The 15,056-nt window shown below is 37.8% G+C and overlaps 2 protein-coding genes across 2 annotated transcripts; one reads left to right on the forward strand and one right to left on the reverse strand.

Annotated features, from left to right (window-relative positions):
• Positions 1–7,413: 7,413 nt before the first annotated feature.
• On the forward strand, positions 7,414–8,827 carry LOC110872759 (60S ribosomal protein L15). Its single transcript, XM_022121630.2, has 4 exons — positions 7,414–7,563; positions 7,662–7,828; positions 8,102–8,299; positions 8,380–8,827. The coding sequence occupies exons 1-4, from the start codon at positions 7,560–7,562 to the stop codon at positions 8,623–8,625; spliced, it is 615 nt and encodes a 204-aa protein (XP_021977322.1). The 5' UTR covers positions 7,414–7,559; the 3' UTR covers positions 8,626–8,827.
• Positions 8,828–10,666: 1,839 nt separating this feature from the next.
• Positions 10,667–12,931, reverse strand: LOC110869933. The gene has a single exon (XM_022119135.1). It carries the CDS (start codon positions 12,929–12,931, stop codon positions 10,667–10,669), a length of 2,265 nt encoding a protein of 754 aa, XP_021974827.1.
• Between the last annotated feature and the right edge of the window lie 2,125 nt (positions 12,932–15,056).

The following is a 15,056-nucleotide window of genomic DNA, read 5'->3' on the forward strand; positions in this document are numbered from 1 at the left end:
ATGTCAGGGTTATTCGTTGTCTCCAACTCGTCAATGATCTTCAAAACCACATTCGTGAAGCTCAATACGCATTTGTTAACGAAGGTAACCTCTACAACGAGATGCAATGTGGTGCTGAAGAAAGTCTTGTGACCAAATCCGATGGTATTTTATATCATCTCAATCGCATCTGGATTCCTAATCATGATAACCTTCGAGATTTTCTGATGAAGGAGGCACACAAATCGAGGTATTCTATTCATCCTGGTGCTGATAAGATGTACCATGATATGCGTACGTCCTATTGGTGGCCTGGAATGAAGAAAGATATCGCCACCATCGTTTCGAAATGTCTCACTTGTTCAAAGGTTAAAGCCGAACATCAACGTCCCTCTGGCTTGCTCGAACAACCAAAATTCCTGTCTGGAAATGGGAGAGCATTGCGATGGACTTTATCACCAAACTTCCTAGTACTTCGTCTGGTCATGATAGTATTTGGGTGATCATTGACCGATTGACCAAATCCGCTCACTTTCTCCCAATTCGTGAAGATTACAAAGTCGAGAGATCGGATCGTATCTACACGGATGAAATCATTTGTCGTCATGGTATCCCCATTGACATCATTTCTGATCGTGATGGTCGCTTTACGTCTCGTCTTTGGCAAACTTTTCAATCCGCTATGGGTACTCTTCTCAACCTTCGCACCGTTTTTCATCCTCAGTCTGACGGACAAACCGAGCGTACTATCCAAACTCTAGAGGATATGCTTCCTTCATGCGCAATCGATTTTGGTGGCAGCTGGGATATGCACTTGCCTTTGATCGAATTCTCGTACAACAACAGTTATCACGCGAGTATTCAAATGGCACCTTTCGAGGCATTGTATGGTTGTAAGTGTCATTCGCCTATTTGTTGGCATGAGATCGGAGAAGCTCAAATCACCGGTCCCGAGCTTATACAAGAGACGACATACAAGATTTTACAGGTTCGAGACAGCTTGCTGAAAGCCAGAAGCCGACAAAAGAGTTACGCCGACAAGCGTCGCAAGCCTTTGGAATTCGAAATAGGTGACTTTGTACTTCTCAAGGTATCCCCTTGGAAGGGCGTAGTTCATTTTGGTAAGAAAGGGAAACTCGCACCTCGCTACGTAGGTCCTTTCAAGATTCTCGAAAAGATTGGCAAGGTTGCGTATCGACTGGACCTACCTGAAGAACTCAACAACGTTCATCCTGTCTTCCACGTCTCAAACTTAAAGAAATGTCTAGCTGAAGAAGGACTTCAAGTTCCACTCGAAGATCTTCAAATCAACAAGACTTTACACTTCGTGGAGAAACCCGTCGAGATCATGGATCGAGGAGTCAAGCAATTAAGGCGCAGTCGAATTCCTATCGTCAAGGTTTGATGGGAAGGAAAACACGGCGCTGAATTTACTTGGGAACTCGAAAGTGACATGAAGGCTAAGTATCCGCAACTGTTCGTTACATCTTCCTAAATTTTGGGACGAAATTTCCTAAAGGAGGGGAGACTGTAACGCTATGCTTTTTCGTAACTTTCCTTAATTAGAAAGCTTGTTTTGTATTTCTATTTTTGGAAACTTGTAATCCTTGTAACCGTATTTCGTTGTATCGTTGTAAAATCTGAGACTTTGATCGTAATAAAATTCATGATTTCATGCCAATTTATACTTTACATATTCATACATGCTTATACGTTTTAATTCATGATACGTTTGATACCTTAATCATAATTCTTGGGAACGTGTAACAAGCTTGCAAATACGTGTCATACGTACTCAACTTACACGCTTTTCATTCATGTTTGTGCATCATTAATCGTTAACGATACTTATTCATGCTTTACATACTTAAGATATAAGTTTACATACATAAATTCACATTATAACATGCTTAACACATTAAAATCTAACTCATACAAACATAAGGGACCAAAGTTGACAAAACAACAACATGTTTCCTGGATGTGGGCCGCCATGTCGCACGATCGAGCCACCCCATCCTCGTCGCGGCCCGCCATGGGTCAGAATCCGCAGAATGTTTATTCCAGCTCATGGATTGGGCACTTGTGTGTTTGTTTAGTTGTGTTTCTTGCATTTAAACACCACCTAACTCACCCTAAACCTCAACTATAAAACCCACCTCATTCCCACTCATTTTTCACTTTACAAACACTTCAATCTCACTCTCAAAACACTCTAAAATAGCTGGAAATCAGATTCAAGGCAAAATCATCTAAGTTACAAAAGTGAGTTCATACTCACCTTTCTTCCATTTTTCTTCACTTCTTCTTCCTCTACAAAGTTTGGAACACCTCTAGGAGTGTTTCCACAGGTTTTCCATGGAAAACCAAGGTGGAACATCACCATTTTGAGGTCCAAACTTTCTGTTTTGGAAGAAATCTTTATCAACTTTTTTTTAAACTTATGTTTTCTTCAAGCAAACTTGTGTTCTTATGCCACTAATCAATTCTATGATTAGTGAGCCTAATCAAGGTTGTTTCACACAAATTCGGAGGTGTTTATTGCCTCCAAACTTTTTGTTTGTAAGGGTTTTAACCCACAAGTGTTGAACCATACAAGCTTGTTCTTGTAACAAGAATTGTGCTTGGTATGAGTGTGATTACTTGGAATCTTTGGCTACCCTACTTTCAATCCACCACCTAACTTGATGATTTGTCCCTTGAATAGTATGTACATTTCCTTTCCAATTCATTCATGACCATCCGAGTTGTCCTTGTGACAACTTGTGCATTGGTGAATCTTACGAAAGAGGTTAAAGGAAGGTTATCCGCCTACCTCCATGCATGACTTCTGTGAAATTCCATGATAAACATGTTGGACTTATTACATAACTATATAATATATATTAAATATATATACATAACCGAACCCTTGATAATAATCAAGTGATTATTCGTCATGGTAATAAGTTGTATTATCTAAGACTTAAAACTCTCGTTACGATTCTAATGAGTATCTTAACCCATGAAATCACTTCAACCCATACGGGATTCATAGTGTCAAAAACGAGTGTTTAATCCTAGACGATTACTTTCTCATCTACATACTTTTTGTGTACTTTAAATTCCGAATCCGAATCCTCCGTTATCATCTGAATACTCACACACCTATGTTTCCTCGTGTAGGAGAACTCGGTGTTCCACCCTCAAACAACCAACTCTTCACGGAATTACCAAGTGGAAGCTTGCAAAATCGTGAGTACACTTGACCCATTTCCTTTTTATACACTTTGGGTTGTAACATGTTAATGTACAAAATACACAAACACACACTTAAACATACTTCAATTCCCTCAATCCGTTATACATGCTTAATTGTTATGCTTAGGTTCATGCTATTGCTAGATACATACATGCTATTGTCATTAAGTTAGCTAGCCCATCTTAACATATATAGCGCTATAGGAGTAGCACGTCGCCCGTCGGGGTATTGTTAAGCTTTTTATTCATAAATAGTCTCGTTACTTTTGTGGCAAGGGACACTTATAATTCTTGTGGACACTTGGGTTTGACACTTAGTATTGCTTGCTAGATAACCTTGTATACAATTTGTCATATGGATTCGAGTAAATTCTTTTCATACTTATGCTATGTATATACAAACTTGTGTACTCGCCAATGCTTTTGCGTTGAACCTTTATTTTTAACATGTTACAGGTTGATGATGATGCTATGACGAATCTAGTAGGGACGACTTAGAAACACGCTTGATATACTAGATTTGATTATTATGTTATGTTAAACTTTGTCATATTTGACTTTTCGTTGTTGTAATCTGAATTTCTTGTATTGTACTTGACAATTTTGATTATGAAAGAAATCGGTTTTGAACTTAATTATTGTCGCAAATAGTGCTATGTGTGATGAGCAATCTATTTCGTCTCACTCCGATGATTCCGCCATCGGTTGGGGTGTGATAAAAAAAAACCAACGGGTAAAAGGTAATGTTAACGCCGAATAGAAAAAAAGTAAATAAATACTTACCTTGTTGAGGTCTGGCAACAACGATTCATTATGAGGGGACGAAATCCGGACACGACCTCCTCCACGTGATGTTCATTTCCTCTCCCATCGTAAGAACCAGGGACAACATACCCCTCCTAATACAAACAGTGTGCTAAGTATTTCATAAACAAAAAAAAAAAAAAAACAAGTTAAAAAAATGTTATACCACACTGCTTCCCGGAATAACGTGCTCGTGTTTGTGTTGGATGACTCGCCGAAAATGTAATTAAGGTTGAACCAAGACAATGTGAATCGTCTTCGTCTTCCTCGTTTATAAAGGCCAAGCAGAATGCAAATTCGTAGATCAATACAGGTCGTATAGGCCTATACGACTCGTATAGGGCTGACGCAATGTTCCTTTCAATCACTTTATATCACTGTTAGAAAGTAACCTCGTATTTTAATATGTATCGTATAGGCCTATACGATCCGTATAGGGTTTCCATGTGAACCATATCTGTCAGAGTTGATAGGCAACCTTTTACTAATACTCATTGTATAGGCCTATACGATGCATATTAGTTAGGCATGTGAAAACAATGTTAGCCTTTGACTAACCTTGAAAATTGAATTTACCCTAATACGCATCGTATATGCCTATGATGCGTATTGGTAGTGTCGATTTAATTTTGCAAAGTGTGCCAATAATACGACCCTTTCTTTAACCTTTATTGATCTCTAAATCTTGATTACCATTTATGTTCATACTACTTATAAACACGTACAGAAATTTGAAAAGTGTATATTATGAATTTATTATGACCAAACCGATTTAAAAACAGTTCGACTTCACAAAAGAAAAGCCGGTTGGCCCAAACTGTTGGTGACCTAACTCAACCTGCAATTTTGTGTACCAGTTCGTAGTATCATTTCTAGAAACCTGTTTGCACTTGACTTGACTTGAAAAATTGGTGAAACACCGGTTGGCCCATACTGGTTTGAACCCGGTCCCAAACATGTTGATGTACCAGAACAGTTTCCCTTAAAAAATGTTTTATAATCCTACTCATTTTTTAACAAGCCAATTTTTATTTTTATCGTCTACCAATCCATAATGTTTTAAAAACCGGACCGGGCCGGCCTGTTGGACCGGTCCAGCCGGGACCCGTAACCTTCTCCGGGCCGGTTCATACACAAAGCCGCTACCAACATTGGGCCGCTGATCGGGCCGGGAACCGGCGGTCGAGATAAAGTAGGTACTTTTGGTCGATCTATTGCTTTGAATTCCGTGGAGCTTGAGCGTCCTGGTTAGTCTACTTAATGTTTACTTACGATATTAGTTTTATATATTATAACAAAATTATATTTTCATGTTAATTGTATGATTAGATGAGTGGTGGAAAGCGTTCGGTGGAGATGTGCCAGCGTTGCAGAAATTTGCCATAAGAATTTTAAGTCAAACCGCATCCTCTTCTGGATGTGAACGGAATTGGAGTGTTTTTGAGAGAATTCACACCAAAAGAAGGAACCGCTTAGAGCATCAAAGGCTAAGTGATCTCGTGTATGTGCATTACAACTTACGTCTACAAAATAAGTATGATACAAGCACAAACTTTACTTATTATTAGTTTTTGATATTGAATAAAAGATTTTACATTTAAACTTGTTAGGCTAAGTGAGAGCAAAAGGCCATATGACTCGGTTGATTACCAAGGCATTGATAAAAACGAATGTTGGGTGGTGGAAGACGAGAAGGAATCCGAGCTTAACTATGATGATTTTGAAAATATGCTCGATGAAGAACTACCAATTGACCTTGATTCACAAAAACAACCATCCGAAGGTTAGTATTTTCTTTTTGATAAATTGATGATGCATAATTTTTTACTTTCAAAAAGTATATATTTAGATTTGTCATTTTTTAAATTTTAGGCCAAGAATTCAACGAAGAAGATAATGTGGTTCAAGTTGATGTTGCTATTAATGTTGATCATGGTGATGGCGATTTTGATGATGATGAATCGGATTCGCAAGATGATTGGTAGATTTGTATGTTGTTGGATTGGTACTTTAATTTGTTGTTGGTTTTGTACTTTTTTATGTTCTTGGATTTGGTACTTTTGTATGTTTTTTGATGACTAATGGTTGTGTTTTTAGTTTCTTAAAAATTTGGAATTTTATCTATTTTTTCTATATTATATATATATTTTTATATAATTTATGACGTAATCCATGTCTTAAATCCGGTCGAACCGGTCGGACCGGTCCGACCTTTGACCCCGTAAGGCGACCGGGTCGACCTCCGGTCCGGTTCTGAAAACATTGCCAATCCAGTTCGTTTACCAACAGTTAGAGGAGCACAACATTACCGGTTAATTAACTGTAACCGCTCGAGGATCAACCGGTTAGTGGTTATTTTTAACTGAAGGTTAGTAATCACTTATAAATATTTAGTATAGTAACCGGTTATTAACCGGGTTTTTTAACTGGTAGACTAGTTAACCCGAAAAAAACCAAAAAATTCAAAAAAAAAAAAGATAAAAAACTGGTTAATAGGTAATTAACCGGACTAGTTAAAAAAATAACCGGTTAAATTCAAAAAGTCAAATTAACCGGTATAACCGGTTAACCGAACCGGTTACTGAAATTAGGTAGAGGATCCTGTAAAAAAGGCCTAAAGTGTGAGAAAGGTAAGAAAGAATCTCAGCCATTAGATCTTTTGATATAATGGTTGAGATCAATAGGGACCAAATTGTAAAATATTTTCATTAATTTGGACTGATTTGAAATATATAGGGGCAATATAGTCTTTTAAACCCACTAGAAATTAGGTAATGCACATATAACTTCCCCCCGTCTTTTTTAAACGTCAATAACTTTTTATACGTAACTTTTAAAAAAAATTACACCATAATAACGAGCGTTTTTTTATCTTTAATATGAGTACCATATTGCTATACTTATATAGAGAAAAATATATGTTTCGATCAGATGTTTAGTCAATGAATGGTGTTATATACTTGCTGAATGGTGTTATATACTTGCTGAATGGTGTTATATGCTTGCTGAATGGTGTTATATATACTTACTGAAGGGTGTTATATACTTGCTGAATGGTGTTATATGCTTGCTGAATTGTGATATATACTTGCTGAAGGGTGTTATATACTTGCTGAATGGTGTTATATATACTTACTGAATGGTGTTATATATTTGTTGAATGGTGTTATATACTTCCTATAATTAAGGTGGCAGTTATGGGAAGTTTTTAGTTAATTGAATTAATGATAAAATTAATTGTTTACCCTTTTCAATTAATTTAGATCTAATGGCTGAGATTCTTTCTTACATTTCTCACATTTTTGGTCTTTTTTACAATAACCTTACCCCCATTGAAATTAACGTTTTTGTGCAATGGAACTCTTGGTTTAAATTAGCCCAAAGCCAATCCATAAGGCCCATTATAGCTGCAGAACATCGCAGCCCATACCACATCCCGTCTCAAAAACCCTAATCCAGACTCGCTACATTGTTTTGACGCCGGAATAACATAGCAGCAACTCTCTGCAGATCGAAGCTCGGAAGAGAGAGCAACAATGGGTAAACACCTCTCCATCTTACCAATTTCTTCAACATCTATGCTTTATTTGTTAATCTTATTTTGAAAAAAAGGGCGTTGAAATGGATGGTTGTAACAGGTGCGTACACGTATGTGTCGGAGCTATGGAGGAAGAAGCAGTCGGATGTTATGAGGTTTATGCAGAGGGTCAGGTGCTGGGAGTACCGCCAGCTTCCTTCAATTGTTCGGGTCACTCACCCGACCCGACCCGATAAGGCCCGTCGTATGGGTTACAAAGCCAAGCAGGTAGTCTTCTGATTTGTATTATTATAATGATAAGATCATCTAATGGTCATTTTCTTACTTCAACTAATTGAAGTGTTCATTTTTTTTTGCCTCGTTAGTAATTCCTTGTTCAAAAGAATGATTCTGGTGTGTAAAATGTAATTATAGTTTACATTAATGAATTCTAGGATTGGATATTTGGTAGATTTGTTTTATGTTTTGACTTTGGTTTTTGAAAGCTCTTTAGGCGCAAGTTACCAACTTACCAATACTAACAGTATTAATAACTGATAGGGCTATGTGATCTATCGAGTACGTGTGAGGCGTGGTGGAAGAAAGAGACCAGTTCCCAAAGGTATTGTGTACGGAAAGCCAACGAACCAGGGTGTGACTCAACTGAAGTTTCAACGAAGCAAAAGGTCGGTTGCTGAGGAACGTGCTGGCAGGAAATTGGGCGGTCTTAAAGTTCTCAACTCATACTGGCTCAATGAGGTATTTATTCATTTCATATACACACTGTTTCGAAGTGCGACTACACTTTGGTAGGCACTGAGTACAAGTTTTAAATGCAGGACTCAACTTACAAGTACTTTGAGGTGATATTGGTGGACCCTGCACATGCTGCTATTCGCAACGATCCAAGGATCAACTGGATCTGCAACCCGGTGCACAAACATAGAGAGCTTAGAGGACTTACTTCTGCTGGTAAGAAGTATAGAGGACTTCGTGGAAAGGGACACTTGAACCACAAGGCACGCCCGTCAAGAAGGGCTACCTGGAAGAGGAACAATACTCTGTCACTTCGTCGTTACCGTTGATTATTTACGCCATATTGCTGTTTTGTTATTTGTCGAGTTGTTTTTACTCTCTGTTTGAGAATCTGAGACTAGAAGCTTCTTGTGTCAGTTTTGATTAAACCTTGGCTATGAGTTTGTTTGAGACGTTTACATTGCTGCAGTATTTTAATGTGTTAAAAATGTTAAGGTAAGAATTATCACATAATTCTTCCTTCCAGTTAAATGTGGACCTTGATGCACGTCATACTTTCCAACTCCTTCAAAACCGCTAGATTCTTCTAGAAGTATTATTAGACTGTTAGGTTGTTGCTTTTCAGCCTTTTGGATCACATGGTTCACAGATTTTGAAATGCTTGTCAATGTTCTCTCAGCAAGCTCCATATCGTCTTGAAGTTGCAAAACATACGGGCTAACTTCTTTATTGTGTTGTAGTTGAGCAGGAGTTTTCACCGACACATTATATGAGGCACCAAACATGACCTTTAACCAGTATTGATCCGGTAAATTGTGTTATCAGAATCATTAGCACTGACCACTTATAGTCTGACCCATAATATGACATGTATGGTATTGTAAAAAGCATGACAATAACATATAGTGCAGTGCTCAAAACACATATTACCCCAGAAGCAGCGGTTGTAGCAGAGCAAACTGTCATAAATTGGGGCCTGCCGGTTTCTGCCATGATCCAAAAGTTGCTCACATGCTTCTATAGCTTCTCAACGGTTGGTTGTTGCAACTCTAGATCCCCCAAAGATGTTTCATGACTTGCTTTGTATTTGGATTCTAATATTTCTTTCGACTTTAGAATCATTAAAGCCGAGCACGTATGTATCGTCAGTAACGTGAGCATGCATCATTTAATCAACATTCAAGTGTAAAATTGAGTTCCAACTAGGAATTCTCTAGACCACTAAGCTACCTATAACATTCAAGTGTAAATAATCGTCTAGCATGCATCGTTTAATCAAGATGTAATACTTGGAGGGCTAGTTTGTAATAGTTTCATCGAGAAAAGGTTAATCTTGTTGAACAATTAATTGAACTGAAACAGCTGCGGTTAGTTAAACCTTTCTTTTGTTTCCCGAAATTTCTTTGTTTTTCGTCTCATATAAGCAATGGAATTTACTAAGGAGAACTCTAAAAATCACATCTATGTAAGACAAAGGAGGTTGAAGAAAGCTACATGGTCGTATTGATGTATGTGCTGAGTGGAAGAAAGCGTAAGACAATGCGTAGTGGTGTGGCGTCTCAGCCACATGATCACCCGCCACCTCACCGTTATTCCATTAGAGGGGGTGTTAGCCCCTTCTTCGTTACCCCATAAACGGGCACGAAGGAGGCAAGGGGTAGGGGTCCACTTAACACCAACCAATCACATTTTTTTATAGTTAAACCACTACACACTTTTGACAGTTGAGTTAGTTAAAGCCACTTTGCTTATGCGACCGTAAATTTGCACTTTATAGTTATTCCACTACACATAGTCTAACCTCAAATTATGTTGTTTAGTGAAACATTGTAAAATCACAAAAAAAAAAAAAAAAAAAATGATTATATCAACTTGCGTTCTTGGGAGCCCATGGTGAATTTTGTTTAAGAGATCAAAAGACACAAGCAATAATTCATTTTAATTTTATTTTCCTTTTAAAATCTTCACCCAAAGAAGCCACCACAGGTTGATCACTTTCTTCTCATAAATATGCATTTTAAGAGAGCATATGAAAACTTACCTATCATTAAATTTCTTATCAATTATCATGTCATACTCAGCAGAAAACCTCGTGCCAACATCTTCCCATTAATTAGAAAGAAAAAGAAAATCGCAATCTGCTTACATTCTCGTTTGAATTGAGAAATCAGTCATATATAATTTAAACTCAATTTAGTGATAGATTGGTAATTTTACTGTAAAATTGATGACGAATCCTAATCAAAATTGACTTAAAATAGATTTAATTGTGTTACTGTATTTTATGCCTTACTAATGATGATATAGTTACTTATTACTTAAAAGTACAAAAGCTGTTTTTCTTGTTTGCTAAACAACACAGGAACTGTTTCAAGGAGAAGGATGCAGAAAACAATCACGCCACTTGTCAATAAAGGGCAACTCATCAGGATTCAAGCTTGGGAGCTCGCGATCTTGAAGGCTATTGATTATCTGCATAGTCTCACCAAGAAGTTGTGCTGCAACATGTACACTCTCTTCCCTTTTCTCTATGACACTTGTGTGGCATTTCATGGCTTTGACTCGGGGTAAGTTGGTGAGACAAGCAGCCAATATGTGAGAGATCATTGATGATAATTGCTCAAATAGTTCTTCTTGGCTAACCTGGTCTATGTGGGCATGGTTGGAAGCTAGGATTGTTTGGGTGATCCTGTACATTGAGTTGGCAGAAACCGATATGTAGACTGAACTATCATCTGAGCCTTTCATTTTTTTACTTTCCAGCTCACTGACCATGTTTTCAGCTGTATTACAGAACCATTGAACAATCTCTTTTGTTGCATTAGTTTCATGTGCCGGTGTCTGCAAATTGATTCCAAGCCATTTGTGGCAAACTTCAATTTCTAGCCACAACATTCTAGCAGCCTTTTGACTGCTTATATACTCATCAGTAGCATTGAGGCTTTCTTCTATATGTTTGACATATGTAAGACCTTCACTCACGCATTTTAGCAACCTATCAGTCATGCTTTTTTGAATGTTGGGAAGAGATATGGCGATGGCCGTCAGTGTTGCTACCGGTAAGCTCCAGCAGTCTACATACATTTGTTCTGAGACTTGATGCAAGTCATACTTTCCAACTCCTTCAAAACCGCTAGATTCTCCTAGCAGCTTAATAAGATTGTTAGGCTGTTGCTTTTCAGCACTTTGGATCAAATTGGTCACAGATTTTAAAATGCTTTTCAGTGTTCTCTCAGCAAGCTCCATATCATCTTGAAGCTGCAGAACGTACTGGCTAAGGTTTTTATTGCGTTGTAGTTGAGAAGGAGTTTCAACTGACACATTATATGAGGCAATGGACATGAGTACCTTTAACGACTTCCAGCAATGAAAACAACACATGACACCAATTACAAAGAAAATTGGGATCAATGCTATCATCTTACATGCTACCAGAACTGTTTTCTGGATTCCTATAGACAAAATCAAAATCAGGACCTTTAGATACTGGAAGACAATTTTGCATCTGCGACTACTAAGTTTCAATGGCACGCTATCATATTTCCAGTCAGATAACTTCTGAGTATAGTAGCCCTCTACTTTAAACACCCTGATATGGTTCCAAATCCACTTTATAGATACTTCAAAGCTCAATGATGCAAAACATCTCAAAAGAGGAGCGATTGTACCCAATATTACCCCGGTAAACTGTGTTATAAGAATCATTAAAACTGACCACTTATAATCTGACCCGTAGAGCTTCATATATGGTCTTGTGTAAAGCATAATAACAACATGTAATGCAGTGCTTGAAAAACATATTACCCCAGAAGCAGAAGTTGTAGCAGAACAAACTGCCATAAATTGAGGGCTCCCAGTGCCAGCCATGATCCAGTGGTTGCTCACATGCTGCTTTAGCTTCTCAACTGTGTCTCTTCCAGGTTGCTGCAACTCTAGATCCACCAAAGCTGTTTCACGACGTGCTTTGTATTTAGATTCTACTATTTGTTTTGATGTGATAATCATTAAAGCCAAACAAGTATGTATCACCAGTAGCATGAATAACATAGCCACATATATAAGTGCTATTAACCAATTTTTATAGCTTACATGAGTGTAATAAGGACCATCATGATTGTTGGAAACAACACCGGTTCGTATTTGAATGCATACATTCACAACCAAGGTGATTACTAGAACACCCAATGCTATGATGTTTGTGAGAAGTTCCTTACTGTCCATTGTTGCTAATGAAGGCAATAAATTAGCCATCATGGTGCACATAAATGCCAAGCTTCCGAGCTTTGCAGCCTGATCCACATTATTCGGCATTGAATTATTTAGATCCACAGGTAGCTTCATTGCAATAGCTATAACAGTGAGAGAAGCAGCATTGAGAGTAAAGTATTTACATGGAAACCATAGTTTTTTGGTTTTGAAACCATGTAACAGATCAGCCAGCATTGGTAGGATGCAGAAAAGAGAAGCTATTGCAATATAAATCCCAATCCACACCATAGGTTTACCAAACTTGTTTTGTAGCTTTGTCTCGGTTAATGACGTCTGCAAGAAATCTAGAACGTCGGGTGGAATGCTGTTGCAATTAGACTCAAGTTCTTCCTCAAAGTGGAATAATATCATCGCGTAGGGATCCATAATTATCCTCCCTCCAAGGAAATGGTTATTGAATCAAATCAAAGGGGTGTACGAAGATTGTGTGAGTTAACAAATTTCTAGTTAATGTAAATGTGTTTGGCCTTTTGGAAGAAAGCAAGTTGCCTATCATCTTCACGTCCAAATCAATGACCAAAAATAAGTTTGAATATGTAGGTTTGAATAGAAGGTGCATGTGACTTTCTCAGAAGCACTCTTTGACAAAACATGGACGGGCGTGTACAATATTAAGGTGAAAATGTGAGTCTATTAAACCAGTATTGGTTGCATAATTTTTATTTGTTTAAGTTATATATGTAAATCATCCTTATTTATGAACATTCATGGATTATAAACTAAGTATTAGTAACAGAGATATGGGGTGCGCTTTATGTAACTTTGGGGAAGAAACAACAGAGCATTTATTTTGTTCTTGTTATGTTGTTGCCGCTGTTTGGAATGCCATAAGTGCATCTTGTAAAATTTGCCCTTTAATTAATTCTTTTATCAATCAAGGATCTTGTGGAAGTGCATAACCATGTGGGGTTGGATTTAAAGGATATCTTAGCGCTGAAGGGTATCATCATCGTGGCGTCTTGGTGTCATGGGATATGTGGTGTAAGTTTTCTCTGATGTAATTTCTCTGTATGTTGTATTTGGCAGCGTGTTTGTGATCACTGTGCTGTGTGAATAAAGTATACATTTCAAAAAAAAAAAAAAAAACAACAAAAAAAGTAAAGGGCACACAAGGCTTAACTATTTGAGTCAAAGTCAGGTGTTATTCTGATTGGTTGCAACTTTGAAATTAGGAATATAAACGTGTCCAACAAGTCAAGTAGTCAACCATCTCATCAGATTTATTATTTGTATTAGTCCTTCGTGCATCTGTGGACCATGATTGACGACGAAGGCTTAAAACTTAAAAGTGATACTTGGAAGACGTCAACAAAGAAAAAAACATCATCTCTGGCCAGTCGTAAATGATTTGCTACATGAACAATAAACTTGTGTTAGGGAATTTTTAGAAAAACCGGACGATCAGATGGACGTGTAATCAGTGGCGGACATACACCCAGCCCAAGGTGGGCGGGCGCACCCCCGGGAAAAAAAATTTAGTGGTATTATCCGTCGAAAATCCCGTCCGCACCTCTTAGAATTTTTTCATCCGCATCCCTTGCTAATTTTCGTCCGCACCCCTTAGGTAAAAGATCTTAACAATTTATATTAATTTTTTTTCGTAAACTCTGAAATTTTTTTTTTTTTTAAAATACTACTTAGTTATATAACTTATGAGTTATAACCACTCACCCACTTAACCCTTATAACCTTAAGAGTTAAATGCTTGGTTGGTCCCTGTGGTTTGCAAAAATTTCACACTTGGTCCCAGTGGTTTACTAATTACACTCGTGGTCCCAAAACTTGTCAAAAGCGCACTCGCTTGGTCCCCCAGCCCTATCTTAAGTTAAATTTCTCTGTTAAAACCCCTCATGTGCTAAGCACGTGAGGGTAATTTGGTCTTTTCACCTCGAGCCCATTATAAAAATCACCTTATCTTCCAATTTTCCCTCAATAATAACGATCGTCTTCTTCATGGAACCCTAGATTTCCTCCTGTCTCCCATGTTTCTCCTGGAACCTTAGAAGATGGCAACCTGTCGATGTGGAAAGTTAGCCATTGTTCGAACATCATGGACCGACAACAACCCAGGTCGTCGATTCTATTCATGTCCATCACCGGTAAGCAATAGCTTTCATTAATCGATGTTGTATTTGGTTCGAATTTTTGAATTGTTTGATGTGACAGGATGTCACGTGTCCTAGATTTGTTGGTTGGGTTGACCCGCCAATGTGCCCACGAGCTGTTCGCATCATTCCAGGGCTACTTCGAGCAAGAAACAGGGAGGATCAAGAAAGGGATGAACTACAGACTGAACTAAGATGGAAGAACATGCTGATTTTAGTACTGTTGTTTCTGTTAGGGTTACAGTTTGCAATGTTTTTAGCTTGAGTGTAATGTGAATTATGTAATTTGACCAAATACTACTTGAATGAAATTGGTCGATTTTGGGTTTTCAAAGGTATTGTATGTGGGCTAAACAATACGAATTACAATTGTTAATAAAGCGCAA

The sequence above is a fragment of the Helianthus annuus genome, chromosome 8, assembly GCF_002127325.2.
Source record: "Helianthus annuus cultivar XRQ/B chromosome 8, HanXRQr2.0-SUNRISE, whole genome shotgun sequence".
Classification (NCBI taxonomy): Eukaryota; Viridiplantae; Streptophyta; class Magnoliopsida; order Asterales; family Asteraceae; genus Helianthus; species Helianthus annuus.